The sequence below is a fragment of the Anas acuta genome, chromosome 1, assembly GCF_963932015.1.
Source record: "Anas acuta chromosome 1, bAnaAcu1.1, whole genome shotgun sequence".
Taxonomy (NCBI): domain Eukaryota; kingdom Metazoa; phylum Chordata; class Aves; order Anseriformes; family Anatidae; genus Anas; species Anas acuta.
In genome coordinates, this window is record NC_088979.1 from 151,575,713 (window position 1) to 151,602,732 (window position 27,020).

Sequence of the window (27,020 nt, forward strand, 5' to 3'; positions counted from 1 at the left end):
TTTCATCTGACCGTTACGGATCTTTTTTTTCTTCATGGCTTTATTTGTGAAGAAGTAACTGAAACTCAGATGTTCTGTGTTCCCCAAGCATTTAAACTTTGCCCAATTTCACTTCATATAAGATGCTTGGTTAATATCTATTACTATCACATCTCAGTGACACAGAAACTGTACTTAAAACATGGGAATTTATCCACGCACAAGCTCAGTCCTGAGCAGGGTTAGCCTAGGGACAAGAGCGTGTTCTTTCACAGCATCCATACACCTGAGTTAAGAGGCCAAAGAGCCCTTTTAATGCCCAAGTCAGTCCATGTGTGACTTAAATGTATCCGAAGACAAGGCTGCCAGCTGTAGGCGATGCTGACAGTGTCGAGTTCATCTGATATCCTCCTTTCCCAGCCCAATCTCCTAGCCAAGTGAAGCGAAGCACTGAACAGAGCAATGATAATTGTGCCTGGAGCAGGCCAATAGAGGATGCCTTTCCTTGGAGATGGGTCAGATCAGTGATGGAAAAATAACTCAGCCCCATTTCCCCCTTATGCGCTGCTCCTTGAGCAGCACAGCTCTTTATCAAGTCAATTGAGCCCTAAATTAGATGGGCATGTTCAGGAGACAGGAAAACTGCACAGGATAGAGCAGAGCAGTGTGAGGACCAACAGAGCAGGGAAGGGGCTAAGGATGTGGAGATGTGCATGAGAGGCAAGTGGCAGGGTTTGGGGGGGCACAGCGTGCAAAGGCTTTCCCATCTTAGTGGTGTGGTGCACCTCTGCATATAGGGTGGCACTGAGAAATTGAGGATGGGGAGAAGAAGAGGAATCAAAACTGAAAGAAGTGCAAGCACCAATATAAAGTCTGTCAACTCACAGACAAATATACTGGATGGGTTTGCAAATCAGTGCTTTTATAGGGCCTTTTAAACCAGCTGACCAGGCTGCAACAGACCCACCTCTTGTAATAGCAGAGGACATCTTCAGTCCCTGAAAACAGGCTCCAATTTTATTTACTTGTTGTCCTACCTTAGCACTGTTTTTCATGTGTATTCCACAGCGTGCAGCACACTGCCACATGTTTAAATGGGTAATCAAGTTAAAATTGGGAAAAAGCAAAAAGAAAATTATATCCCTTTGTTAGCGCAGTGTCATGGCAGAGACCTGGGGAACACTGAAGTGCAGGAAATGTACAACTGGTAATGCCTTGTTTTGTACAGGCATTGTTTGGTCTTTTTATTTTATTTTTTGGGTGGTCACAGATCATGGGAGAAAGCAATTTTTCCCTCTCTGAGCTAGTCTGCTCAATTTCACTGTTATTACAAACAAGTATTCAAAAGTCTTAAATTGTGTCCTTTTAAGTCATCGTCCGGGTTTGATATCAAGATATCTGAGGAAAAGGGAAAGGAAAAAGAATCACAGATTATTATTATTTTTTCTTGCGGCTTTCAGACCTTTAGACCTGAGATTCAGATCCTGTGTTCCTCTTTCTCCCCATAGTAGTGAGGAATAGAAAATTTCCTGCTTTTTTCTTAATGTGATCTGAGATTGTCAAGCCATGGCAAGATTTCACATCTGAAAGTTAATGCCACGCATCCCGAGACTTCTGATAAAAATCACAAGAGTTAGCGATAGCACTTTGGAATTTGTGTTACTGGAAGTAAAGCAAGCTTGGGAAAACCATACACACACACACACACACAACCAAAAACCAACCAACCAAAAAAAAAACCACCAGTCATAAAGAGCCCTTTGCCAGAATCTTTATTTCTTCCTTCTCCTCCAGGGGAACATGCACAGCCAGAATTTAAAAAATGCGCAGAACCTTGCAGCTCCCATTGTGCCAATTCTGCTGCCTTTTCAAACAAGCTCAGCCTTCAGTGTACACGGCGCTCTCGAAAGCCCAGCCACGTAGTTTGCTGCCTAAATGGGAGCTGAGCTGTTTTGCAGAATCTGTCCCATGGGACCTATCAAGCGATGGATACCATGGAAATGTGAGCAATAATGACAATGTATTATCGGGTAAAAGATAATGTCATATACACTAATGCAAATTGCACTCTGTGTGTGTGGGCAGGGCAATTTACAACCACAAGCCTAAGTTTCTTGATCTTTGTGTATTTAGGGCCTGATTCTTCCCCTCGCGCATGTTTCACCTAATGTCACATCACTGCCTGCAGTAGAAAGAAGCATGATTCATGCTAGTGACAGCAAGAGGAAATTAGCTCTGTTAAACCTTAACCAGAAGTTGCATTAACATTACTTTACATAATATTTTGCATTTTTCTGTCCTACTTTGCAGTGCTAGGTATATGAAAAGAACTTCATGGTATTTATAGAATCGATGCAAGTGGCTTGCAACCACAGCATTGGAGTTACCTATTGTCCCCAGTGTTATGTGACCTATGCAGCTCGGAAAGAAAAGCTGATCCTGTATATTTCTAAGGGAGTTTTCACTGAAAATGGATGCAGTCATCATTGCAGTGATAACTGGAAAAAAAAAAGAGATGATCAGTGAATGAACAACAGCAGCAGGTGGTAGTAGGTGTTGCTTATTAGATGTGCAATATTAGAAAAAGAAACAGAATGGCAGTGATCCTCCAAAGAGCCACCTCTCAAAGAAATAACCTGGTACCTGGCATCGCAAGGGTGCTTAGCAGCCCAAAGCTTGCAAGGGTTAACGGGATGAGAGATCAAAAAGGGGAAGTCAGGGGACTCCTGACTGTACCTTTGCTGGTGTCTCCATTTCTGCTTGTGTCACTGGTTATGTGGCTACCAACCACGTTGTGGTGGCACGTAGTGCACGTGAGTGCCAGTGGTGGAAGGGCTTTGTGCTGAACTCGCTGCTATCTGTGGGACTTAGCTGGGCTCAGAGCATCCCTCGTAGGGTGCATGGAGCACCTCTAATAGGGTGCAGCCCACTGCAGAGCTGAGGTGTCTTCCATTTGGATCACAAGAAACCATGGACTGAGGCTCCTTGGTCTAGAGGGGTCAGCACCCTGATGGTATTTAATGGGTAGGTAGGAAGGAAAGCTTTGGGGTGTTCAGAATATCGAGATTCAGCTCTAGGACTAGCACCTGAGCCCTCTTCAGCAGTGCTCTGAGCATCCTTAGCTATTGTGTTTGTTTTCTCATATTCCCCCCAAGGGAAACAGAAAGAAAGAAAGAAAGAAAAAAAAAAAGGTGGTGGGGATGTTTTGGAGCGGGTTATCTTGGATTTTGTTTGTGCTCTCCTTTTTGTGCTTGTTTTAGCTGTGTGTGTGTTGGAGGATATGTTGTGTGTTTTTTTTTCCTTTTATTCTTTCTTTTCTTTTTGATGCCCACATTGCCCTGACCTGATCCATCCTTGCTAAGCATCTTATTCTCAGAGTGAAAGGCACTGAGGTCTGTGCTGGTCCTTGGCTCCCAAGGGAATTGTTTCTACTGCCCCAGAGCAAGCTTCAGAGTGCTTTCTCTTACATCTCCGCACTTTAAAACTGTTCTGGAGAGCTTCCTTGTTCCAGCAGGGTGAAGTTCTGACCACCAATTTTTTCATGGAGCTTTAGTCTCTATTTTGGCTACCTCAGGCTTAAGCTGAGGAGTGCTTTAAAGGTAAGGAGTGAGGACACTTAATGCTTGAACTTGATTCAGTGTCCTAAGGGAAGTCCGTGCACAGAGGCAAGTCTTGATGTGCCCATGCTGCTGAGAAAATGAACAGCAGCTTTTTGTACGAGTTGAAGCTTTGTAAGTGCTGGAAATGTCATGCTTTGATATTTTCTGCGTCTGTGGTCAAGCTGAGGAGGGACAAAGATTTGGGTAATTGAAGCTTAGCTCGTCAACGGGCTGAGTGGGATGAGGTCTCTGGGCCAGCCAGAAGTGTTAGGCAGCTTTGCTTGCAGCAAGGCAGGAGCGGGGTGTTGGTGAGGGATCTCGTGCCTCTCCTAAACCACGGATCACGCTGGCCACCTGCAAGTGCAAAACCACAGCCCAAATGCATGCTAAAACATACCACAAACCTGACAGAGAGATCAATGAAGCTGTTTTTTTTTTTATTATTATTTTTTATTTTTTTTTTTATTTTTTTTATTTTCCCCTAAATGCATCCAATGCTGGCCACAAAAAACAAACAAACAAACAAAAAAAGTGCAGCTCTCTCTATGTGCTCCCTGCCCAACCATACATCTCTTGGAGTGGTTCCTCAGCACTGAAAATTCCCCTAAAGGAGCCTGCACAGGAAAACGCTGCCAGCCTGGTGCTGGCTGGGTGGACTGCCATGCGTCCTGGGGCAGGAGAGGAAGGAAAGAAGGCACGCTTGGGCAAGCTGCCTGGCTGAGGGATGGAGAGAGGTTTCAGGCTCTGTGCATTGCAAAATGTCCTGCCAGATACAGTCATGAACGCTGATGGGGAAGAAATTTGCTTTTGTTCCAGATACAATGACAATTGGAGGCTTGGCCCATGATACAATTGGGATGGGTAGTGAGGATTATGTTGTTGTCCATCTGGTTTACTCCAAGCAAAGGAAGGATTTTCTAAACCTGTTTGGGAAGGACTCAGAAAACTCAGAGATGGGTGAGATAAAAGAAACGAAAAAGAACAGGGTTTCTCACCCCGTCCTGAGCTGGTCCCCCATTCAGACCGTGAGGTAGGTAGTGCATGGGAACAAATTAGACCAGCTCTTGTTCCTCACTCCTGTGAAGAGGCAGGAGGAGAGAAAAAACAATAAAAAGCCCCAAAGGAACAGAGAAGTGCCATGGGAGCAGGGAGAGGTGCTGGTGAGCAGCGGGCACACCTGCCAGGACTTCGCCTCCTCCCCAGCCCTGCCCGGGCATGTGCTGGGCAAGTCTGCTTGGGGAGGCTTCAGCCGTGACAGCCGAGCTAATCGGGGCTGACAGCAAGTGTCATGGGGGAGCTACGGTCACTGTAGCATCTGCAGAGTTTGTCAGGAAGGGCCTCTGGATGCCAGCACTCCTCTGCCTCCCACTACGCCTCACCCCTGCAGCCGATGTCCGCTGCTGTGTTGGAGCTGTGAACGCATCCCTGCCGTGCCCGAAGCCTTGCTACAAGGAGTGGCCTGCTGGTGAGGTCCCGTCACACACCTTTCCCCATCCCTTGCCCCTGTCTGAGGGCACAGGGCAACAGGGAAGTATTATCTGAGGCTCATTTTCAGAGGCTTGGCTGCGAGGATCCTTCCTCGGATGCCCACAGCAGATGTCATTTTATTTTCTCCTTTCCCCTGGCCTCCTCATGAGGGTGAGCAGGGAGGAGAAAAGGTCTTTCAGAGCCCACACCTGGCACTCATGAATATTTCATGTTTCTAGCTTTTCTTCCCCTTGAAGAGCAAAACCTTTTCATATTTGATGCCCTGGGAGCCTGTTTGGTTGCTGAATGTTGCTTCATCAATGCTTTCCCTCCCTGCTTTTCCTCTGGACTACGTGGTCCCTCTTCCTTTCTCTTTTCAGTGAACATCTCTTTTTTTTTTTTTTTTTTTTTTGGAAAAGCTGCTTCAGAAAAGGTCATTGTCCCTTTCATATTCCTTCCTTGCTGTGAGCCAGCGTGGCTTCTGCTCTGCCAATGGTAAAGGACACATGGGGACTGGGGAAGGGCAGCGGTGGGGTGAGGAGGAGGCAGGCTGGGAGAGGTGTGCACGGACGCTGTGGAGCAGGGGAAAGGCAGAATGAGATCTCTGTAGTCACAGCAAGAGAAAAGTAAAGGGGCAGAGAGGCAGCAGCAGGAATTATGCTGAAGAAGCAGCTTTCCAGCACCTTCTAGAAGCTGTTGTGCAGGACACAGCAGTGTCACTGTGGATGGGGGCTGTCCAGCAAAGGCTCCTCAGAAAGGAGACGTGTCACAGCTCTCCAGGGCAGGATACACCCAAAGATGCACTGACAAGCACGCTGCTACCCCTGCCTTGCCTTCTGGCCATTTCCATTGCCTTTTGGTTGCTTTGAAGACTTCAGCCTCAGCCAGGGTCTTGAGTAAATCACCACGCTCCATCCTTAGGCACTTCAGCCTTTCTCCTTCCTTCCCCCACACCTCCTGAGCTCTTGAAGAAACAGGGACCGTTTGCAGGAACCCCTGTTCAGGCTCTGCAGACCCCAACACGTGCTGCTCTGCAGGGGCTGGTTCCCTCCTGCCTGTGAAGGCGTTGAGATGCCTGGCAGTGAGCCTCCCTCCTTGGAGATCTGCAGCAGGTGCCTTATAGCATGGCTGCCAGACCACTCTGCCCTTTCCCAGGGCCAAGGGACTGCAAAATGGGTTCCCAAAGCAATTGTTTTGCAGTTTAGGGCAGGAAGCAAAAGAGCCTTTGTTCGAAGAGAGGCAGGTGTTCCACAGGAGAATTGTAATTGCTGTTTGGATGGATGTAAGTTCAGTGTTCCTATTCACATCCACAGTGGGCATCGACGGGCAGGGAAGGATGAGGGTTGTCAAATGGAGGAGTTTTTAAAATCAAAACTGGGTTTAATTTGGACGTAGAAATGGAACCAGCCAATGCTGAAATTCTTTGTGACGTGGAAAAGATGCCATGCTCTGGGGCCACCTGCCTGATGCTGGGGTCCCAGGTACCCCAGTGTGCCTAGCAAGAGGGCAGTGGCTGTGATCCTGGAGCTGTGGGTAAGGCTGTCCTGTATCCTCCTCTGAGAGTCAGGAGGGAGAACGCATGGGCAGGCAGGAGGCTTCCAAGAAAAAGGCAGGCAAGCCACTCATCTTCTTGTGGAACAAAAACAAAATCCGTTTTTGCAAAATCAGCAAATTCTGGCCCAGCAAGTGTTTTGTCTGTGAAATCCCATGTGGGACAAGTGCTCTGCTTTTCAGCTGCAGGGCAGTCTAATTGTTCCTGCTGCCACTGCTCTGAAATACATCACCCCCTCTTGCAGCGTTGCTGGTATAGCAACACTGGTGTCTATTCCTGTGTTACTTGGCTCTCCCTAACGTACTGACCAGGGCAGTTTATGGGCATGAAGGGAGCTCGTGCTGTAGCAGTGTTAATGCTGGGAACGTGAAGTGATGCACAGAGCGCTGCTGCAGAGCCTGGGAGGTCACGGAGACAGGCAGCAGGGCACGGTGCCTGTGCTGCTGGGCTTTGTATGGTGACAGATCAGAGAGCCAGCAGTGACTCACGGCGTGTCCGCGATCCCCAGCGAGCGGCTGGACTGCTGAGTTACTGATGTGCTGTCTAGAAAGCGCCTTAGCCAGTGGCTGGCGATCCAGCTGGGCAGTCAGGCAAGCAGGGCTTTGCAGCTGCTCCACAGCCTGGCGTTAGTCATCCCCTGGAAGAGCTAACGCCATCGTTCCTTCTCCTTCGTGATCCACCCTTCGGCATCTCCTCCCTGCACATCTCCCACCCATCCCAAAACACGCCCCCCTGAGCTAAACCAGGCCAATATCCCACACCAGGCACCCTCCTCCCTCTCCCTGCAGTGCCCGTGCCCTGCTGACACCACTTCCATTCCCTCTCCACCTCACAGAGCAGCTGGGGAACGGAGGCAGCCTAATGCACAGCATCATGTGGCTAATTACTTGACGAGGGGCATACAAAGGGGATTAACTTGTGCCTCAGAGGGCTGTCAGTGAATCCTAATCTTATCTTCCCCTCTTCTTTCCCCTTCTCCTGCCATCTGAAGTAATGAACTGGTTATAAATACCTAATTAGCTAATTATTTGCTGGCCTACATGGAACATCTTCAGTGAAGGAACTCTCTGGGACCCTGGGGGAGAGACCTCTGTGGTAGTGAGGAGAGATAACTGTGCAGGGTTAAAGGTGGTACAGTGATGCTCAGAAGGATTTCTAGGTTTTTCACCATCCCTGGAGAGCAGAGGGAAAGTCATTAGCTCTATGGAGAAACAAGTCTGTCCTTACCCCTGCTTGTGGCTGCGTGAGCTGAAGAGCTGGGAGAGAAATAAAACCAGAGAAAGAATTCATTAGGTCATTTAACAAAAAAAGTGGGGGGGATTTGGGGTACATTTGTGCTGGCCAGAGGTGCTGGGCCAACAATATTTAGGGCCGTGCCCACTACACATGCAATCTAGGCCTGCTGGGGAAGGGTGACTAGCCAAGAGAGGACAGTGTGGTCTCCAGGACCACCCCTTGATGGAGGCTGCCACCAAGAAGACCAATTAATGCCAGTTGCTTGTGTGTGTTGGAGAGGTCCATCCCACGAGGCAGGCCAGCCTCAGACCATCAGTGCAACTCTCCCAGGTTGCGGTGTGCATTCATCAAACTGGGATGACTTTCGGTCCAAGCCATCTGCGGGATGGGGTCGCTGAGCTGCTGGGCACCTTTGGGATAGAGTTTTCACTTGGTTGCCTTTCTGCAGGAAGAGGGAGGGGGAAATATCAATCAAACAGCCGATGGTGCCGAAAGTCTTATTCCTTTTTCTTCTCGGTGCTGCAGACAGAGGCCTAGGGTTACGAGATCGTGGCATCACAGCAGCTCTGCTGGCTGCCTGTCAGTGGAGGTTAGGACAAGAAAGGGCAACGATCATAAATCTAGCCTGACTGGGGCAGTAATTAATTTCCGACACTCTGCTTTTTATCTTTATGTGGCTTTTTTTTTTTTTCCCCCCATCTTCTAATTTTTCCTTTCTTTTTCTTTTCTTCCCTCCTCTTTCCCGTCTTTTCTCCCTTTTTCTCTCTCTCTCCATCCACCCTACACTTGCCCCTTCTGGTTCTCTTATCCCCTCGCAGGCATGCGCATCCTTGTGAATTTGCTCCTGGACACCTTGCCCATGCTGGGGAACGTCCTCCTCCTCTGCTTCTTTGTCTTCTTCATCTTCGGCATCATCGGGGTGCAGCTGTGGGCTGGGCTGCTCCGCAACCGCTGCTTCATGGAGGAGAACTTCACCATGTGAGTGCCTGGGAGGCGATGTTCCTTCTTTTCTTCCAAGGGTGTTTTTCTTTCCCCGTCCCTGCTCTCTCGTTTTCTGCTGCCTGGCTCTCTGCGTATTGCTTCTTCCAAACAGCTGTAGGGGAATATGGTGCAGAACATTGGCCATGTCTTGCAGTGACTGAAGAGGGAGGTAGGGTAAAGGCAGGTGCATATGGATTTCAGCCCATTTTTATAGTACATAGGTGCCTGGGGTCATTGGGATTCAACTAGGCACAAGTTAGTGTAGCGGTCTCCTCCAGCCATGTGCACAGATTCTGCTCCTCCTCCCAGAAAGAGCTGAAATTCAGGAACATCAGCCATGTTGTCTTTCTCCCAGAAGAATGAGTGCTTGAATGGAACAAGCAGATGCATGAAAAAGTGGGCACAGTTCTGGCAAAGAGCCTGGAGCCACACAGGAGCTGGTTACAGGTGTCTGAGGTTCATCACGGAGGGGTCAGGGGAACCTGCAGGACACAGCTCTCCTCCTCCCTGGAAGCAGTGGGGTAGGAAAGCTCCTGCCCACAGCAAACTTTCCAATTACCCTCCCCGTGAGCAAAGCACAGCTCCTCCTGTTGACTTTCTGGCTTTAACTGATCTCCAGCTTTAAAATGCCTTCTTAAAACCATATAGTAACTCCAGACCTTTGATCAGTTTAGACTGCTTTAAAAAAGCCAACGCCATAGATCAGTTTAAACTGATTAAACAATTCTGAAGCTTTAGATCATTTCAAATTGGGAAAAAAAAATAAGTGTGAAAATGCAATCTGCAGAACAGCAATGGGGTTGGAGAGAAGGAGCTACTTAAAGCAGGCATTTACAGAGTTTATATATTCCTTGGGGAGAAACGGATGTTTAGGATGATTGGCCTTTATGTAAATCACAGTAGTAGTACTTTAATGAGTGTAATTAAATCCAAGCAGAGTTGATGTAACTGAGAAGTGAATTGGGGCCACAGCCTGCAAAGTGACAGATACTGGATAATCTTTGACTGACCATTATTGGAGAAACAAAGTCTGCAGGCGCCTAGTTCATCAGTGACGCGAATGTGTAATGACAGAAGCTTGTGGTTGAGTCCCAGTTAGCTTAGAATCGGAGGCTTTTTCTCTTTCCTTTTTCATCAACACCTGTCCCCTTCCAATGACACGTGGAGAAAGAGTCTGCATTCATGCAACGTGAAGGCTGTGTATTGTAGCACTGCAAGGAATGCAAGTATGCCAGATAAAGTTTAATGGAAAAATTTAAATCTCCACCTTTCATATCCTTATCATTATCTCATCTCCAGTTAGGCAAGCATAGATGATTTTAATTATTCATGCATTTGGAAGGTGTCTGCGTTATTTGGGAAAAAGCACGTGAATTTGTCATGAAACATTATACCCATAATGCCAACTGTCAAAGAAGAGTCAAAATTAAGGTTACGTCAACTTTAACTTTGCAATTCCTGATTTTAAGGCTTAGCTGAGCAATCTTAATTATGCAAAAACTGGATTCTTTCTTTTTTCTTTTCTTTTTTTTTTCTCTCTTTTTTTTTTCTTTTTTTCTGGAAGTACAGAAGGTTCAGTGCCAAATGTTATAAAACATGTCCATCAACAGTAACATACATGAGCACATCACATTAAATCCTGATGAACTTCCTTAATATTATTGCATCTGATTTAGGTTTGATGCAAATGGGAAGAGTGATCAGAATGCAAATGTCTGCATTCCAGCTTCTATCCATCTCCATGCAAGGAGATTGTGTAATTTGGATTGGGGTGTTGTAATGGAAGACAAAGCTCTGAAAACTGGGGACAGACCCCTGGAAACTCTCTGTTTTCCAGCAGCCCTGTCCTTCCATATTTTCTCTTGAAGAAATAGACCTGGAAATCCTTTAGTCAGTGCCATCCCTGTCAGAATGGCAGCTCCACCAATATCACTGATGGGAAAACATCTGCTGCAGCAAGATTATGACTGTGTTTTTTAACCTTGCAGACAAGGTGACATTGTCCTGCCACCTTATTACCAGCCTGAGGAAGATGATGAGATGCCCTTTATCTGCTCGCTGTCAGGAGACAATGGAATCATGGGCTGTCACGAGATCCCGCCCCTGAAGGAGCGGGGCCATGAGTGTTGTTTGGACAAGGACGATTATTATTACTACAACTCAGTCCGGCAAGAGTTCAACATCAGTGGCATGTGTGTCAACTGGAACCAGTACTACAACGTGTGCCGTACAGGAAACGCCAACCCGCACAAGGGTGCCATCAACTTTGACAATATTGGGTATGCCTGGATTGTGATATTTCAGGTAAAAACAAAGCTCAACTATTTTTTTCAATTTCAGTCTTTCTTTGATCCCATGATGTTTTCTGCGGGGTGTGATACAGCTGCAGAAAGAAAGGGGCATTGCAACTATTCTGGCAAGTGAGACCAAGTGCTTACTGCATAGTGTTCCTGAAGATGGGTATGGATGTAGAGCTGTTCTAGGCACCCGTCAGGCTGACTTGTACTTGTTTTATTTTTATTTTTTTCAATCCAGATCGTTGCAGCAAAGGAGTCTCTTATTTATTTGTTTATTTATTTGTTTATTTATTTATTAATTCCCAGCATTTGTTGCAGATCAGAGCTAAAATCCTTGCCTTTTTTTTTCTTTTCCACTGGCTGTACGCAGTGTCCAGTCCAAGGGCCACAGAAACCTGCTGCAGGTTTCCCCCTGCTGTGATCCAGGGAAATGAACTATTTTAATGAAATATTCCTGCTGTGGGCTAGCATGATCTCACAGGCTTTGACAGTATGCCAGTGTCACCAAGCAGTACCATGCTGATTTCCTGGAATGGAAATTTGGCCTCCTTGAAAGGAATTTTTGTTCCTCACCTTCCTTGGTTTGCAGCAGCCTCGCCAGTATCTGCCTGTGTACGCTGATAAATGAACTCTGGAAGCCCACTTCCCTCCTGATTCTCTTTTTGTTGCTTGTCTTTTCAGGTGATCACACTGGAAGGGTGGGTGGAGATCATGTACTATGTGATGGATGCCCATTCATTCTACAATTTTATCTACTTTATCTTGCTGATAATTGTAAGTATAAGATTCAATGAGTCTCAGCATTGCAAGCTAAGAGTCTATAAAAGGTCAGGAATTAGGTCAACACATATACTGGGTAGAAAACTACTGTACCTGGATTTCCACTTGGTCTCTTGAATCCAGCTCAATTTTTTCTCCAACAGTGAGCAGCAGGATCACATAGTTGTCAGTCAGGCTCTTCTCTTTTGCTCAAAGAAAATGCTCAGGATTTACTCCTAGAAAATCAATACCCAATGTAGGATAATGCATTCATACAAACATCTTCTTTCGTAGTAAATTCCTCAAAACAGTAGGCCCAAAAGTACACAAAACCATTTCTGCACCTCTTCTCCTACTTTGTCTTATGTGCATTTGAAACTCTTGAATCATTCCTGTTTTACAGCTACTGACAGCACCTGGACTTCTCAGATTCAGGGTCTCAGATTCGGATTTTGTCAGATTCAGGGTCTGTCATGCTGAATTACTTCCTCTCTGAGAACAAAAAGGAGCTGCTGCTCCCAAAGTGTCATCAATCCAACATAAACTGGCTGCGTGAGATCACTTGTGGCTGGTGGGGATGGAAGGAGAGCAGCGTGTCAGTGATGAGAACTTCATAAGCAGTTTTTGAGCCCTGTGGATTTATATATGTGAAGGTTGAAGGTGCTTGTTTTGTTGTAAGGATGTTTGTTGTCTGTGCCTGGAAGGAGAGGTGAGAAAGACAATGCCATTGTCTCTTCCATTCTTCAGGCCTCCTCCCAATTATAAACACTTCTTTTTTGGAGTGAATGTCCTGTTTCTAACAAGGAGGCATTTCCTTTGTTTATGAAGACTTGCACTTTTCCTATATGGGGACCAAAGTCTAAAGTAGAAGGGAAAGACATAGGATGTATTATGGGAAGTATTCAGTCTGTACACAGTAGGTGTCACTTAGTCTGTAAGGACCTCGGTATCTATCTCTAAAGCCTACAAGCATTTGAATAGGCTGTTGAATGGACCTGGCTAAGATTCTGCTCTGTACCTACTACTTGTCCTATGTGGTCATGCCCTCCTAGAAACAAATCTCTAGAAGCAGCCACCCAGTAATGTTAACAGACTTACCTGGCACAGAATCTGTTTTAAATTCAGATTGGCATGCAATGATTTGAGAAAAAACAAACCCTAGCACAATTTCTGGGAGAAATTCTGTAGCCTGTATGTATGAGGAGTAGCACAAAGAAGAATCTGTTGATCCATTTGGATTAGAGAATTTATGAAAAAGATGAATCTTCATGGTATTCCCTGTTTCTCCCTCTCTTCTGGCCTTCTACCAGGACAAGGGTAGGACAAGGAGAGAAGAACAGAAAGGTGGCCTCTTTCCTTGGGCTGAAACATGAGCCAGGACAGAAGAAGTGAAATACACCTTGAAGAATACTGCTCTTACTTTGAGGCTGGAGAGTCCCAAGGAAAGTCAGTCTAGAAATATGACTGCACAGGATGGGAGGGGAGCTCCTCACAGCTCTATCCCCAGAGCCAAACCAATCATCCACTGCTTTTTGTGAACCCAGAAAACAATAATTTCCCATATTGTTTGTTCAGATCTCCCATCATGCAACAGATATTTAGGAACCACCTGCATTATCACTTTGAGCAGCATGGCCAGATACCCATATTTGCATAATGAGTAGTTCAGCACAGGATTTACTCCCAGCCTCACACACAGCCTCTCCCAGAGCAAGGAAGGGCTGTGCAGAGTCAGTGTTCAACCTCTGAGGTGGGCATACCCATCTCCTAGGGGCCAATTCCAAAAACTGTTCCCTCCGGCCCCAGCTCCAAACTATGTAAATCCTGTCAGGATATTTTTGGTTTTGAAAAAGGATCATCCTTCCGGAGTTGGCTCACCTCATGGAGATTTCCAGTGACTCAAACTTCGTCTCTGAATTTGCAGGCAGCTGAAAACCCTCAATTAAACACTCCACCTGAGATTTCACTGCAGAGTGTCATTGACATTTCTAGACACGCCCTCCTCATTTGCAGAAGCCATGTAGGTTTATTTCCATCAAACACAGGAGCACATGAACCTCAACTTACTCTGGGGACTTCTTAGAACAGAGAAGCCTTATGCTAGATAGGGTATTTCCTTTGCCTTTGGTGGAATTACAGCAAGAAAGGATTTAGCATTTCTGTTACTTTCTTTGCACATGTAATGCATCTTTCCAGAGTGCTGTTGCAGCACTTAGCAAAACCACAGCGTGAACTTGCTGTCACTTGGTGTCATTTTCCCTCCAATTCTTCTTATAGCAATGACATTTCCTCTTCAAGTCTTATGAAGCACAGTCCTTGTGGCCTTTATCCTGCCCTCCTTCTTCATGGTTGAAAGGCCTGGCTTTCTAAACTGGATTGCTCTGACACTCATACTTCAGGCCTTGGCTCTCTGCTTTTTGACATACCTCTTAGCTTTGGCTCAAACTCATTCTTCTGGGGCTGGATCTCCACGGACAACTCCTTAGAGTTATGCTTTCATCTATGTCTTCTCCATCCTTCACAGTGGTATCTTCAAACACCTGTTATGGCTCATAAGGAGGGAAGAAGGCTCCACCACCTGGATACATTCCCAGCATTTTCTAGGACTCCTGCATTGACATGGTCCTTAAGGGAAGAGCACCATCTGATCCTGGCACTCTGAGTGGTCTTGCAGAACCAGGTTAAAATATTTTGTGTATGTAAGCAAATTGTAAACAGCTTCTGGCTCTGCTGGAGACTAGAGAGGTGGCATTAAGGAAGGCCTGCTTTCATGTCTTGGGTCAGTGCTCCATCTGGGTCTTCCTGCTTGAAGTCTAGCTTTCTCCACATCACCACTTCAGCTGCTTGGCTACTGGTGTTGCTCCTGGACTAGAGAAACCTTCAGGCTCTTCTGAATTCTCAGGTTTGCATCTGCATTGCAACACTTAAGCCTCCTGCAAGTGCCCTGTTCTTACATATGTGAGCTTCAGAAGACAAGCTGGATATTCTGGGATAAGCAATAAAAATAATGGGCAAGTAAGTCAGCATCTTTAGCACCAGTCAGATTTTATTAGATATTGTAGAAACAGGGATCAGGCTTAGGCTGAACAAGGCTGGGATTCAGCTTAATCAATGTACAGCTCAGTACAGAGTTCAGGCCTGGGACTGAACGGAGACTCCTTGTGTTGGGGCTTTACATCAATGGTCTCCTTCTGGCTCTGTCAGATACTTTGTCTGCCTCTGTGTCAGACACTGGTGGTCTCGCCGCTCAGCTGGCTGAGATGGATAGCTCAGTCACAAGCCATCTGGGACCCTTCCTTCATAGTGCTGCTTGGGAGGTAGAGACAAGCTCAGCAGATCTTGAGAGTCTGTGGATTCACGTCTTAAGGATTAAGCAAGCTCCTTTGTTTTGTGTTTGATGTTCTAGCTAAGACATTCAAGGACTACTTGCCACATCCAGTCCTCCCACTCCTCCCCTTTTCAGTCATCTGATCATAGCAAACAATTCCCTGCAAGAACAAGGCTTGGCAATGCGAAACCTGAACCCCCCTCAGGATTCAACCCCAGGCTTTAAGTATGACCCTGCTGAGGGCATCTTGTTGCCCTCAGCTTCTCTGCTTGTTGCCTAGAGAGAAGGCAATTTGCATTTCAGAAATGCACAGCAGGTATCCAGCTCCCAGCCCTGCCTCACTCAGGGCAAGCCGAGGGAGAGAACTGAACAGATAAAGCCTGTGAGGGTCGTGTGGTGCTGAGGGGGAAGAGGTCAAGGGAGCATGCTGGAGGAGAATTCGGATTCCCAGTCATACCTTCATCAGTGAAAACACGTAAGGGATCATGGACTACAGAGTTCCTTGGGGGCAGGTGAAGAAGGGATCCAAATGAGGCATTGTTTTTCGTTTCAAGGCCATGTACAGAAGCTGAAGGGAAAATAGATTTCATCACTGAGAAGGGCTCAGTGATGAAGGGAAACAGAATTAGAACAGCTTTGAAGGGTGCTGAGAGGAAGAGGGAAAAAAAAAGCCCATTATTTTGAAACGGTTTATTGTCCTTATACTGAATCTGTTTGAGAAGGGCTTTGTGTTTCAAAGGCTTATTCAGATGCTAGCAGGGACATCTCCCCTTTGAAATAGTGAGAGCCACTATATTGAGCTGCTGGGCACCTGTGTGCAAGAGAAAGGGATTTACAAGGAGACGAGCTTGTGGGGAAAGTGGCAAGGGCTGTGCACTAAGGGGAATGCTGTTTGGGTAGGTACAAGCTGGGGTACTTCCTGAAAAATAATTCCACCTTTTGGTGGAATGCCTTTTTGGCTTCTGTAGGGACAATAGCAAGAACTTGGGATTTTTGTTTCATTTCTGAGAAACTGGTGGAATGAGCTGTGGTTGTTTTTGTATTTGACATGGAAAATCCACCTAGGCTGGAGGACAAGTAAAATAAGAGCAATTATAAAATGTCTGGTCTCAGAAGAATCAGAAGAATGGAAATTGAGCAAAGAAATACTGTTTTGACAGACTATTTAGAGTCCTTCTCAAAATCATTAGTTTTTGTAAACTCCAATTTCAAGAGCTCATTCATTTCAGCAAAGTGCCATCTCCCTTTATGGTGTAAATGATAGAAATAAATAAAATGCCCCAAGAACACTGACGTGTCCTCCAAGAGTTGAAGACCGTAAATGACAGTGCATGATTTTTCCAGTAGTAAATGAGCAAGAAAAGGATAAAGCAACCAAAATAATCCTTCTTCCCATCTTCTATTTAAGACAAAGGAGAGGGAAAGAAAAAGTCCAATTTTCATCAAACCCTTTGTAGGTAAGTACTAAGTGACTTGCTAAAGGTCCCAAATCCTGCCAAAAGAGCCAAAATTAGGACTTGTGTTTCCTGAATTTCTGTTCAGAGCTCTAAATGCTGTAGGGAAACAACAGGGAGTGAGTTCCCAGAAGTAATCTCAGCCAATGCTGGCTTTTCCTGAAATCCCATCTCCATATGCAGACTGATGGTAGCTCTAGTTCCTGTGTTCACCTTCCCCTCCTCTCTCTTCTGTCCCCCCTGCCATATATCCGTGCTCACACTGACATCGCCTGTCCCTCCTTCTCCTTTGCTACTAGGTGGGCTCCTTCTTCATGATTAACCTGTGCCTGGTGGTCATCGCCACGCAGTTCTCGGAGACCAAGCAGCGGGAGCACCAGCTGATGCAGGAGCAGCGGGCCCGGTACCTCTCCTCCAGCACCGTCGCCAGCTACATGGAGCCGGGAGACTGCTACGAGGAGATCTTCCAATACGTCTGCCACATCGTGCGCAAAGCCAAGCGCCGCACCCTTGGGCTGTACAACAGCATACAAAGCCGGCGCCAGGGCCACGCGGAGCCGAGCAATGCCAAGCTAGGCATGCACAGGAAAAGCCAGAGGCACTACAGTAAGGATTGTATGGGTAAATCTGGAAGTGTCGGTAGTGGAAACGTGAGCATAACTGGGAGCATCTCCATGTGCTAGCTTGCCAAAGGAGCTTTGCCTACAAAGCACAGAGTTAGAATTAACGTTGGCCATAGAACATGGAGCTATGGGCAGTGCACCAGGTGGAGGTGACCAGCATAAGTGGGAATGGAAATTGAGGTGACTAACAGGCAACCCAGATCTGGAAACAAATTGTGACAATATTAAAAACACTGATTGAGTCTTGGAAAGGCTTTGAGGTCTGGTATTGTAGGGGAGTGATGGCAGTTTGGGAAAGAGACGTATTAGGGAAATATGAGGCAGTGGGACTAAGGATTGGGCTAGGTGATACAGCTGGTCCCCCAGAACTCTGCTCCCAAAATGAGTCACTATGGGACCTTAGGAGAGAAGCAAAAGGGAGTAGAACTGCAATAGGGTGTCCCCAGAGCCAAGAGAGAAGAGCAACATTGAAGAAGTCAGTTTGATGTGCAAGGGCAATCGAGACAATTTCTCTTGATGGGAACACATCCTGTTGTGTAAAATTAGACATGAGGTACCATTTAAATTGGATTCCTGGCCTGAAAAGTGACTGTAAAAATGGTCTTATAGAGTTAGTATTAACTGCCTGCTGATGCCTTTCGTAAGAAATGCTCTCAGTTAACAAGCAAAAAGACAGATTTTCCTTCAGCTAGTCTTGCATACTCAGTTTTTCATTTTCTTTACTTACTGAGAAGGTTTCTGCAGTTCTCATGCACTGTGTTAATTAATTAATTGATTCATTCCCACAAGTGTCCATTTGATCTTCCAGGCGCGACTGGAGATTTGAGGAACTTGGTTTTCTCACTGAAGTCAGCAGATCATTCTGATTCAGAGTGCATGGACTATCAGGAAGAACTGCTCTTGTGTTACCTCTTCTGTCTTCTAGAGATGCTTTGCTAATGTAGCATCTCTAATTTAGAGAGTTCAGCTCAGTGTCTGGGTTCTTGGACCCCCTTGTATCTGTTCAGGCCAGAGGCAGCCCTCATGATCATTTTTCCCTCAGTTCACACTTAATACAAGTGACTGAGTCCCAAGCTATGATTTCTGCATCAGACAAAACAGTTCTTCCTCTGATGGACATGAACCCCCGCTGAGCCTAATCACTGGCAGATGAACAGTACCATGCCTTCTGGTGACACAGCCAGTCAGTGTAAAGCACCCAACGGCAATGGCTTTTATTGCTGCCCTTGAGATGATTTGCCAGTGTTTAATCATCCTTACAGCTAAAAAGCCCTGTTACAGTGTCTAAAATCCCCAAAGTCAAACAGGTGCCCAGCTTGAATGCCTTTTTTTTTTTTTTTTTTTTTTTTTGAGGAAACAATGCTTTCTCTTTTAAGCACAATCATTTGTCTCCCCAGGGCTTTGCCAACAGCACAACTCTCTTGACTGCCCTCCTCAGGGCTTGGTCCAGCCCATTGCTGTGACAGCAACCTCTGATCCCACCAACTGTCCCCGATGCCACAGGGGGGAACATGACGCATCCCGAAGACTCTCTGTCCTGGGCAGCGCTGATTCAGACCAGGAGGACGGAGGAGCCAGTGAAGAGGAGGGAGAGGGCAGCAGAGGGGACCAGGGTGCCTCAGCACCGGAGAAGGAGGAGGAGGAGGTGGAAGAAGGCGGACGGATGAAGCTCTGCAGTGACATGTGGCGGGAAGTGAGGGTCAAGCTTCGAGGGATTGTGGACAGCAAGTACTTCAACCGTGGGATCATGATCGCCATCCTCGTGAACACCATCAGCATGGGCATTGAGCACCACGAGCAGGTAAGACACGCAGGGTGGGAGGTGGGGAACGGAGAGTTGTGCTCAGGGATACGGCCTGGCTAAGCAGCAGGTGCAACCCGCTGGAGGCAGAGATTGAGCAATTTGGACCCCAGGCCATAGCACAGATGGTCCCAGCATGGCTTTGAGAAAGCCTCAGGATATTGCAGGGTCATTTTTTCCCTATCCCTGCACTTAATCACTTTTTCTGCCTCCATGTATTTTCCACTCAGTTCCCTTCAGTCCCTCTTTTTCCTCATCCCTTCTTGCTTTTGTCCCTCTTTTTCTTTTCTACTCTGTCTTCTCTCTCCATCTGCTTCTCTCTCCTTCACCCTCGCCTCTTCCATCTTCCTCATCTCTTTCTCGTTTCTCTCTTCATTAGCTTACTGAATCCTTAGTCTATTTGGTTAATTTAATGTGCCCTCTGGGGATGTCACAGGCACTTCACCAGCATCTCAATTCAAATCCATCAGCTTGCTAGCCTTTCCAGCTTAATTAAGAGATGCCTGAGCACAGTCTATCTGCACAAGAAGGCTAGGAAAGGCACCACCTCCCACCTCCAGTCATTTTTGGGGGCTCAGATGGCTTGAGCCTTTCCTTAGCCCTGACAGCAAGAAGTGATAGATATAGGTCAAGGCATAGACAGCAGGTGTGGGCACAGGTTTGCCTTTTGTGCCAATAGTTTTCAGGCAGCTCTGAGTCAGCAGCGCACTTTATCCTAATGACAGACTTGTGAAATGGAGAAGGATTGTGTGCCCTTATTTTACAGCTGGGAAACAGAGGCTATGTCTACTCTGTGATGTGCAGAGCAGTCTTGAGAGGGTATTAAATATGTCCGTGACCTTGCATCTGCATTGCTGTCTGGTAGCTCTGTTGCACTTTGGGTTAAAGGAGTCTATGATGTACATCTATGCTTCAAATCCACACCACCAGTCTGAATGTGGCCATGATTCACCCCATGGATCTGTCAAGATCACAAAAATAGGGGATTGGTCCACAGCTGAGATGCTGTCTGCATCAGGGAGCTTTGGAGCCAAGTCCAATTCTGGCCCTGAATAGTCTCAGGTAGCAATGAGACAGGTAGTGAGACTGGTTTAAGCAGGCACTCAGACTTGCCCTGTGCTGTAACAGGATGGAGATATCCTGAAACCCAGAGCACCTTAATTTCCCTGTTTGAGGCAACACAGTGGCTGAGCCAGTATTTGAAGCCCCAGATGTCTGGATGCCACCCATATACCAAGCATTAGACCATTTTTCAAAATCCAGCTGATTTCTGATATGAGGATGGGGAACCTTAATTTGATCCCAGAATGCAAAAATGCTCTGTATGCTTCAGTACCAGAAAAATACTGGCAGGAGCTCAGAGGAGAGGAGAATGAAGAAGAGGCTGGAGGGGTTGACTCATGAAAACAGATAAAAAAGAGCGATGTATTTATCACGTAGCAGAAAGATGACTAAGGGTTGAAGCCCAGGACAATGTGAAAACTGCCCACTGATGCAGGCACCAAGCAGGGAGAGGCATTGTTCATTTTGGCTTATTGGAGACTGCGTGAATTAAGAGTTTAACAGAAGAGTATTTGAGCTGGAGGTAGCGAATTCACTCTCTGGCTATTGTGTATGTGAATTTAAGCCCTTCTGGGCTGCCTCTGCTGTGTTTGCACAGCCCTCAGCAGAGCAGGATCTGCCTGCAGCCTCAGGGTTTCTAGTAGCAGGTTATTAATGACACATCCTTAAAGTTATGCTATCACTTTTTATCCATAAGTACCTAGGAAAAGCTCACGGCCCTGTGGGCTGTTCCTACTAGAAAAAAAGATGTTGACCAAATTGATCATAACTGAAAAACGTCGTGCAGCCTGTTGATTTAAAATGTGTGCTGAGTCCCGTTTACCTGGCACAAGAAAATAAAAAATAAATAAAAAAAGTAGTTCATAACATTAATTCCAAGCATTTTTTTGGTCTGTAGTTAACTTAAAACCACAGAGGCATGTGTGTGCACTTCTCTTTGCTTTTTGATTTTTTCTCAAGCCCTGCTACTGTTATATCTCAGACTGGTGCTTCACTGTCCACTTTTCTCTCCTTCCTTTCTCTTTTTCCTGATACATTTCCATCTAGAAACACAAATTTTCATAGAATAATGTCTAGGAAACCCTTCTGCCCCCAGAGATCTGGGATTTGCAGGGTGACACCATCCTATGACTGAAGTAGTTTCTGTTGTTTCTGCTGCTTCATTGTGTGAATCTCTTCCAGTTGAGAGCTAACAGGAATGGAGACCCCTTGAGCTTTGATTTTCTGGGGCATGAGAGATCACAATCCCAGCCTCTCACCGGGACATATCTGTCTGGGCAGGAGCGTGTATGAAGGCATTGCAGGTTTGAGCGGTCCTGTGAGCAGCTCACAGCACGTCCATCAGCTCTGTGCTGCTCCACTTCCTCACGGACTATATGGATGAGAGGTGGCCCACAGACCAATGCACCCAGCAACCACCAGGGTAATGGGGGAGAGAGACTGCAGGAGCTGGGCACAGGGCTTGGGCTGAGAAACAGAGGAATCTTGAGGACAGAGGCAGTGTGCAAGTCTAGCCTTCAATTCCTGAGCCTTGACCAGCGGAAAGAAAAACATAAATTTAAATGATCTGTGTGTTGAGTGAGGTGGGGTTGGACCAGATTCTGTTACAATTCACATTTTTAATATTCACAATGGTTTTTGTTTGTTTTCCTTCCAGGAAACTTAACCTCAGCAATTCAAACCATTTTACCTGCATCCAATTCACCTTTAAATTTTGTCTCATCCATCAGGTTCTCTCTCCTGTCCTGCTTGTGTGGCCAAGGCACCTTCCCATCTCCTTACACATTTCTTGTGAGGGAGATCAGCTCATTTTGGGACAAACTGTCTGCTCTGAGTCATTTTTAATCCTTAAGCTTATCACAAGTTATCACTTGTAAATAGATAAGTTCATACAAATCCATCATTGCATTATACCACGCAATACCCTCAGTATTAGGTCTTCAGATATTGCTGGGACATTGCACAAGCTGAAATCCATCATTTCAGGCTTTGTCCTGCTTGAAATAGTTTTTGCAGTTTTTCAGATCTGCCTCTGCTTGGAAGTGCTTATTTTTAAAATCCAGTGTAGAAAATCAAGATATTAAATGCTTGTGGCTGTCCAGAAGTATCCTTTAAAGAAGCTTATTTTTTTTGATATTCACAGAGGATCTGGTGCTGTTTGCTTTTTTCCCTTCATCAGCATGAGGATGAAAGGCTGGTCCCAGCTGAATGTCCCAGGCTGCCTTTCTCATTTTCTTCAAATGGTCTGTTGGACTTGCACATCTTTGCCTTTAGTAGCCAGCAAGACAAATACAGAGTACCTTGGTTTCCCTCCTATAGGATCTACTTCCAGTATTTCTTTGTGCATCAGATCAATACTTTATGAGGTGTGGATCAGGAGATGATCACGTCTCCTAGCTAGACCAGTCCTGTGAATCGGCACCTTCATATCCGTTAGCCTGCATGATTTCCCTTTATACCAGCATTTATTGGATCCACTACTTCATATTTTACAGTTATTGCTTCTCTTTTTGCTATTTGCTGCTTGTCAGAAACATTCAGCAAGTGTCCAAGCCAGCTCATCATACTGACATTTAGTAAATGATGGAACAGTCTCCCCAGGGTGGTGGTTGAAACGACATCACTTAAGTCTTGTAAAACTAGGGAATAACAAAACATTATGAAATCCTGCATCGGTTGTGGTGACTAGAGAAAATAAAAGCTAGCTGGTACGTTCCATGGCTGATTTCCGTGACTTTTCTGATTATTGTCAAGTAACTTTGAAATGATGTATAAAAATGGACAGGCTGGAGAGGCCTCTGTATGGAATTTTTCGGTCATGCTTTCAAGGGCAGTGATGTGCAGGTGGAATTTGGTAGGGCTGGTCTACATAGATTACATCAATCATAGATTACATCAATCACTCTTCAGCTTCTAGACAGCTGCCAATTTAGTCCTGGTCAGAAGAAACTCCTCCTGCAGTGGCTTCATGGTGGTCTGCATATTCCTAACTTTTCTGATAGTGTGGGAGTTTCTGGCTGCTGTCAGATAATGAGCTAATTACATTTTCAGTCTAATCTGAGATAAGAATTCTAATGTTAATTAGTAAGAAACTGAAAAGGGGAAAAAAAAAGAAGGCTGAGCCGCTGCTCTTTACTGCCCCAGTTCTAGTTTCTGATCACTGGTCTGGAGCCCTGAAGGCTTGAATCATGCAAATACTCCCAGTGTTTGATCCGCACTGATAGGGATGAAGGATTTAGCACCATGGGGAGCTGAATTAGGTAGCTGTGTGGATTTGGAAAGAGGCAGAACAGGCAAACCAGTTTGGTTAAGACGCTGGCTCTGGGCATGCTTTACCCCTTGGGCTCTCTCCCCTTCAGGCCACCATCCTCAGCCCAATCCTTATCTCCCACAGTTCTGTTTAAGTTTCTCTCTCCGTGTGATGGCTAAACCAATCTATCCTGGCTTGACAATATGAACGGACTTTTTGCTATTTTTTTTCTGCTGTTGTTTGTTTTGTTTTTTTTCGTTTTGTTTTGTTTCTTCTTGCTGCTTTTCTCTCTGCTCATGTCTCCTTTCTTTCCCTACCCAGTCCTTCCTGCCCCTCTCTCTAGGAAGGATGCTTTGCTGGGTCTGATTGATGGCCCATTAGAAAAAGATTAACAGGTGGAGGCTTGACTAGAGAAACAGATGTCAGGGAGGGAAGGAGAGACAGGGGAACAGGTGACCTTTTCCATAAGTGAGATGCAAGCATGGCTTTTCAAACATCAATTGCTCCCTATGACAGCACAAGAGAGAAAGCATGGACAGCAGAGAGAAGGATAATCCACCATCATAGCCTGTTACTTTTTTACATTCCTCATTCTCACTGACATAATCATTTGATTCAAGCTGAAATTGGCATCTCTGTTTAGCATATGGACCTCATGTTTCCGGCTGGTGTCATTAGTGCCTGGCTCTCAGTGAAGTGATCTTCATTTCTCCCTTCCTGTGTGCACTTGCTCATTCTTTCCCTCTCTTCTCTAATCTCCCCTCCTCTCCCCTTCATTTTCAGGATGGTTTTGTTATTCAAATGTAATTATGGATATAAATTGAGCCATCTCCACTTTTTTTTTTCTTCTTGATTTTCAAGAAATGGACTACTTCAATAAAAACCTGTACCCGAGGAGTGCAAGAAATTAGCAAAAGACATGGGAAGTTACAACATGAACTGTGAGAGGTGCAGTTTCCAGTCCATTTATTCATCTGGGAGGAGGACAGCCAGATTTATTCATCTGGGAGGAGGACAGCCAGATTTGGACCCAAGAATAGGGTCCAGCTTTAGGGGGAGGTTCAGGTCCAGAACCAGAAGGTGATGCTTAAGAGAGTGACCTGGTATCCAGGCATAGCTCACAGCAATGTGAAGGAAGAGGGGAGTCTTTGGCTACCTTTTTAGCATGGATAAGCAGACAGTGAGAGTACTACTGCCTGCCACTACAGGGCCTGGGTCAGACTCACCTTGAAGGCTTGGAGCTGAGGCTCAGTGGCACAGTAAGTTAACATCAAATAGATAACCTTATCTGATGTGTGACATACTTGCCCTAAGGTAAACATGGAAAATTGGGACAGTGGAGCCCTGAGGAAGTGCCTTGGATCTGCTGTGTCCTGTCCCTTGGGTTGGGAAGGTGACATACCTTCATCAGGAACAGGTTCCTACCCGCTGCTGCTTGGGAAGGTGATGACCAACAATGTGCTGCAGCCAGATGAATCACTGTAACAGTCTCGTGTGGTCTGAAGTCCATGGGTTGTGCAGCCTGACTCCAGGATGCAACCCACTATACTGGGAGGAGGTTTTTCTCTCACTTAGGGAAAATTTGATACCTGGCCATTGCATGATGGTCTCCATGGGCTGTACATGTGTGTGTCTGAGCATGCATAAGCATGGGCAAGCTTGCACACATCTTGCCCCTCATGCATCTGGCCTTATTGGAGACCTCAGCCCTCGCTGTTTGGCCTGGTGCACTCCCAATCACTGGGGTGAGAGGTGCTTTGTCCATCCCAAATTCAGCACAGGGAATGCCTCCGTTTCACACAGGGGGGCAGCAAGAACCTGGCATCCCTCATCAATGACATCAGTGCAGCCTCTGTCTCCCTCTGAAGCAACATTTCATCATTCCTGAGGAAACAGTCTAGACCCTTTGCTAACCTTGTCAGAGAAGTTTCCAAGGCTGCACACAGTGAAGAAAGTCATTAATTCAGAAAACAAAAGGAGGAGTAATTTAATTTGCTCAGTCTTGTTCCACTGATGGAGTCATTAAAACACTTTCTCTCTTATGCACAAACACATCGGTCACTGCTGGAAGAGGCTGTTTCACAGGGGCTGAAAGATGTGTCAGAGATTCAACAGAAGAAAGTGCCTGGGGCAGGGTCAGGTTGCTTTTTTTTTTTTTTTCTCTTTTTTTTTTTTTTTTTCATTTTCCTCTACGCAGTCATCTTGTGTCATCCCTGGAGATTTTCACCTTGTACATCTGTCTTTCTCCTCTTGCTCCCTCTCTTTTCCTCACCCTGTCCTGCTCTTCCTGTCCCATACAGGGAGGTGTTAGCAGTGTGCCCCTCCTCATAGTTGTGTTATTCATCCAACCTAATATTTCCTTAGGTAATTATTGAAACCACTCATAGGACAGAGACATGAGAACAGTGCCGGAGCAAGACGAGGAAAACTGATGCACATCAAGGATTTATCGGGGGGTGGGTGAAGAGAAAATAAGGAAGACAGGGGAAAAAAAGCATGGAAAATGAACAAAAAAAGTGCAATGAGATTTAAAGGAAAATGGGGAACTGTTTTCTGACATTCAAATGTTTTGGAAATTTCAAAAACATGTTGTGCCAGGTATGTGGAAACCTCAAAGCAAAGTCTTGAGATCACAGATCAGCCACTTTTGCCTTGCTTCAGAAGTACTCAAGTTCTTTGCACAAAGTGAATCAGCCTTTAGCCAGGGGGCCAGTGAATACAGTAGGATGTGGGAGATGCTTGGTCAGCCTCGTGTGCGTGAAAGGCTGTGGAGCTCCCTGCCATACAATAATTTGTTAGAGATGTAATCTATGATGAAGGTAGTAAATGTGGAAAGGAATTGGAGTGCAAAGGTGGCTGTATCCTGTCCCATTCAAATCTCACCCACGGTCCTTCACGGTTCCCTACAGAGCCTGTCCCCTGGGAATGGTGGCACTTTATTTCTGTTCTGTTCTTTCAGTTCTGACTCTGAATTGCCTTCTCTCCAGCCAGAGGAACTGACCAACATCTTGGAGATAAGCAACGTTGTCTTTACAAGCATGTTTGCCCTAGAGATGATCCTGAAACTTGCTGCTTTTGGTCTCTTTGATTACCTCCGCAACCCCTACAACATCTTTGACAGCATCATCGTCATCATCAGGTGACAAGGGCCTTGGGGATCAACTGAAATATATATAATAAAAAACACTGTAAAGCGTGCATGTTTTCATATGCCTTTTCCAAAAGGATTTAGCAGCTTTAAAAAAAAAAAAAAAGAGTTGAGCTGATGCACACGGCAAAGGATTGAGAGGCTGAGAAGTCATTTCCCAACATTTTTGGTAACTCTGGGCAAACCACGTAGCATTTCTGCCCCTCTCTTCTCTTCTCTGTAGAGCAGAGGCATCTCAATTGTCAAGTCCACAACAAATATTAGCTGTGAAATTTTTTTTGAAATGCACAAGTGAAGGATGCCACAGAGGTTTAATGTGTGCTAGAAGAACTTGATTTGCTAGGGCTTAGTGCTACAATCCTTTCCTCTGTCCTGCAACATGCAGTGCCATGTTCACGAAGGGAGAAATGCAACTTTTGACACGAGTATAAACCTGTAGCATGTACTTCTAATTGTATATTGTTTGACAAGATCTTCTCTCTGA

General features: G+C 45.8%; 1 protein-coding gene across 4 annotated transcripts in view; it reads left to right on the plus strand.

Moving 5' to 3' along the window:
• Positions 1–27,020, plus strand: part of CACNA1I (calcium voltage-gated channel subunit alpha1 I) — a 142,432-nt gene that overhangs the window by 82,774 nt on the left and 32,638 nt on the right. For all 4 annotated transcript variants that reach the window (XM_068666731.1, XM_068666746.1, XM_068666755.1 and 1 more), the window contains exons 5-10: positions 8,652–8,811; positions 10,803–11,118; positions 11,793–11,885; positions 16,952–17,258; positions 18,673–19,076; positions 26,376–26,527. In XM_068666731.1, the coding sequence (XP_068522832.1) occupies positions 8,652–8,811; positions 10,803–11,118; positions 11,793–11,885; positions 16,952–17,258; positions 18,673–19,076; positions 26,376–26,527 (1,432 nt within the window). The remainder of the gene's footprint in view (positions 1–8,651; positions 8,812–10,802; positions 11,119–11,792; positions 11,886–16,951; positions 17,259–18,672; positions 19,077–26,375; positions 26,528–27,020) is intronic.